Below are 2,500 nucleotides of genomic sequence, written 5' to 3' on the forward strand. Positions count from 1 at the left end.
TAGTTGCTCCGATGATCTGTGTTCAAAGGAAAAAGAGCTTTGAATTGAAAATCATTTCAAAATTGCAATACAGAGAGAACAAATATAGCACATAACACCTCAAAGTGAGACGTCCTAATTATACCCCCAGGATTAAAGAGAAAAACCCACCCGACGCTTTACCTCAAATCCCGTGACGAATTGGCCGGCGGTTCGTGTGTAAAGTTCTCCGTCGACTGATGGGCGTGGCTTTCCGTGGGTTGGTGGGCGCTGGTCTCCAGTGGGTGATGAAAGACCACGGAATCGAGACCATACAAACTGCCCAGGATGGATATACGTGTCACTGAAGTTATTTGTTGCAGTTGGTAATTCTTCCGTTTTTGACTGTGGAAAAAAGAGCTTATTGCGGTTACATGTTTTTTTTGTGGATTTAATCCGAATATATCAACTTCATCAAAAAAAAAACAAAAAAACTAGAACTAGAAATATAGGAACACAAATAAACAACTATTTAATGGTGATGACCAGTTCCACCAACAGGATAAGAATTAGTAAATGATACCAAAGAACAGACTTTGACAAGAAACGTGAATTACAGATATATGCAAAAACCCTTGATGGCGTTAAAAGAAAAGACTGAATATGTCTGACGATAAATTGACTGATATTTTACCAGATATATTTGATGTTTTGGACGAAATGTGTTTTATTGATGGCAACAGAGACGTAATAAAATTATCTGGGGTATTATGGATAAATTTTAGAGTTGAGTCCCACGTATATGAAACAAAATGAAAACAAAATAATCAAGAAAGAAAAAATAAAGGAAGAGAGAGAGAGAGAGAGAGAGAGAGAGAGAGAGAGAGAGAGAGAGAGAGAGAGAGAGAGAGAGAGAGAGAGAGAGAGAGAGAGAGAGAGAGAGAGAGAGAGAGAGAGAGAGAGAGAGAGAGAGAGAGAGAGAGAGAGAGAGAGAGAGAGAGAGAGAGAGAGAGAGAGAGAGAGAGAGAGAGAGAGAGAGAGAGAGAGAGAGAGAGAGAGAGAGAGAGAGAGAGAGAGAGAGAGAGAGAGAGAGAGAGAGAGAGAGAGAGAGAGAGAGAGAGAGAGAGAGAGAGAGAGGGAGAGAGAGAGAGAAGAGAGAGAGAGCGAGAGAGAGAGAGAGAGAGAGAGAGAGAGAGAGAGAGAGAGAGAGAGAGAGAGAGAGAGAGAGAGAGAGAGAGAGAGAGAGAAAGAGGGCGAGAGAGAGAGAGCGAGAGAGACAGAGAGACAAAGAGAGAGAGAGAGAGAGAGAGAGAGAGAGAGAGAGAGAGAGAGAGAGAGAGAGAGAGAGGAAGAGAGAGAGAGAGAGACAGAATGATAAAGAGCGAGAGAGAGAGAGAGAGAGAGAGAGAGAGAGAGAGAGAGAGAGAGAGAGAGAGAGAGAGAGAGAGAGAGAGAGAGAGAGAGAGAGAGAGAGAGAGAGAGAGAGAGAGAGAGAGAGAGAGAGAGAGAGAGAGAGAGAGAGAGAGAGAGAGAGAGAGAGAGAGAGAGAGAGAGAGAGAGAGAGAGAGAGAGAGAGAGAGAGAGAGAGAGAGACAGAGAGAGAGAGAGACAGAGACAGAGAGAGACAGAGACAGAGACAAAGAGAAAAGACACACCTTCGAATGGACTTCACAATGACCACAAACCAGCAGACGACGATAGCTAAGCCAATCAGGATACCCAAGACGATCAGCCCCCAAGGAACGTCCTGAGAACCACAGTCACACACCATCTTGTCCGGTACAAACTTGCAGAATCTGGCGGTGGAGAAAGAGAGGGTAGGGTCGGAAGGGGTGAGAGGTAGGTAAGTAATGGTTTCATGAATATCGCAAAGGGAACGGAGGCGGGAGAAAGGGGAATTTACGTGAATGGATTAAAATGAAGGAAGAAAGACAGGTATTTTATGAATGAAATATTCCTCTATGTCAAAATCTGGGTTAGAAAATGAGATTTCAGTTAAATTCATTAATAGAGCATGCCCTTTAAGTTAAAATCGAAAAAAATAAGATTTCAGTCACAACCAATGATAGAAAATGCAATTTAAAGTTTAAACCAGGAAAATAAAATGCCGCTCTAGTGAAACGAAACAGAGGAAGGTGCTATTTTAGTAAATGGTATGGCTTTCTGTCAGCTGAGCCCCTGTCCTTCTAAAAGTCTGTGGAAAATGTGTGCTAATAAGAGATCTGAAGGAAAATATACAGGTGTGAAAAGTGACAATGGCGAAGCAAGGTCAAGAGAATACCAGGTTTTCTTGTAAATATAAATTCTGCATTGGTTCTGTCAGTTATATATCCAGTTTATCCAATTCCAGTGCTGTTTAATTCTCACGTTATTCGTCTTACTGCCAGTCAGTTCTTGTGTGATGTTTTCTTTTTCACTGCTGACGAATTCTTGCGCCCTCCGTTTTCTCTTTCATTGAAAAATTATCCATTTTCTTTTTTTCTTTGAGTTCATATGTGCTCCGTTTTCTCTTTCACTGCCAAATTTCCCATTTTCTTTTTCA

The 2,500-nt window shown here is 41.7% G+C and overlaps 1 protein-coding gene across 1 annotated transcript in view; it reads right to left on the reverse strand.

Moving 5' to 3' along the window:
• LOC125047765 overlaps positions 1-1,748 on the reverse strand; it is a 2,234-nt gene extending 486 nt beyond the window's left edge. The window contains exons 1-3 of the mRNA XM_047646201.1: positions 1,614-1,748; positions 163-363; positions 1-16 (exon numbers count right to left, since the gene is read on the reverse strand). The exon at positions 1-16 is cut by the window's left edge and continues 486 nt beyond it. Coding sequence (XP_047502157.1) covers positions 1-16; positions 163-363; positions 1,614-1,729 — 333 coding nt within the window. The 5' untranslated portion in view covers positions 1,730-1,748. The remainder of the gene's footprint in view (positions 17-162; positions 364-1,613) is intronic.
• Positions 1,749-2,500: the final 752 nt, after the last annotated feature.

Source organism: Penaeus chinensis, chromosome 42 (assembly GCF_019202785.1).
Source record: "Penaeus chinensis breed Huanghai No. 1 chromosome 42, ASM1920278v2, whole genome shotgun sequence".
Classification (NCBI taxonomy): domain Eukaryota; kingdom Metazoa; phylum Arthropoda; class Malacostraca; order Decapoda; family Penaeidae; genus Penaeus; species Penaeus chinensis.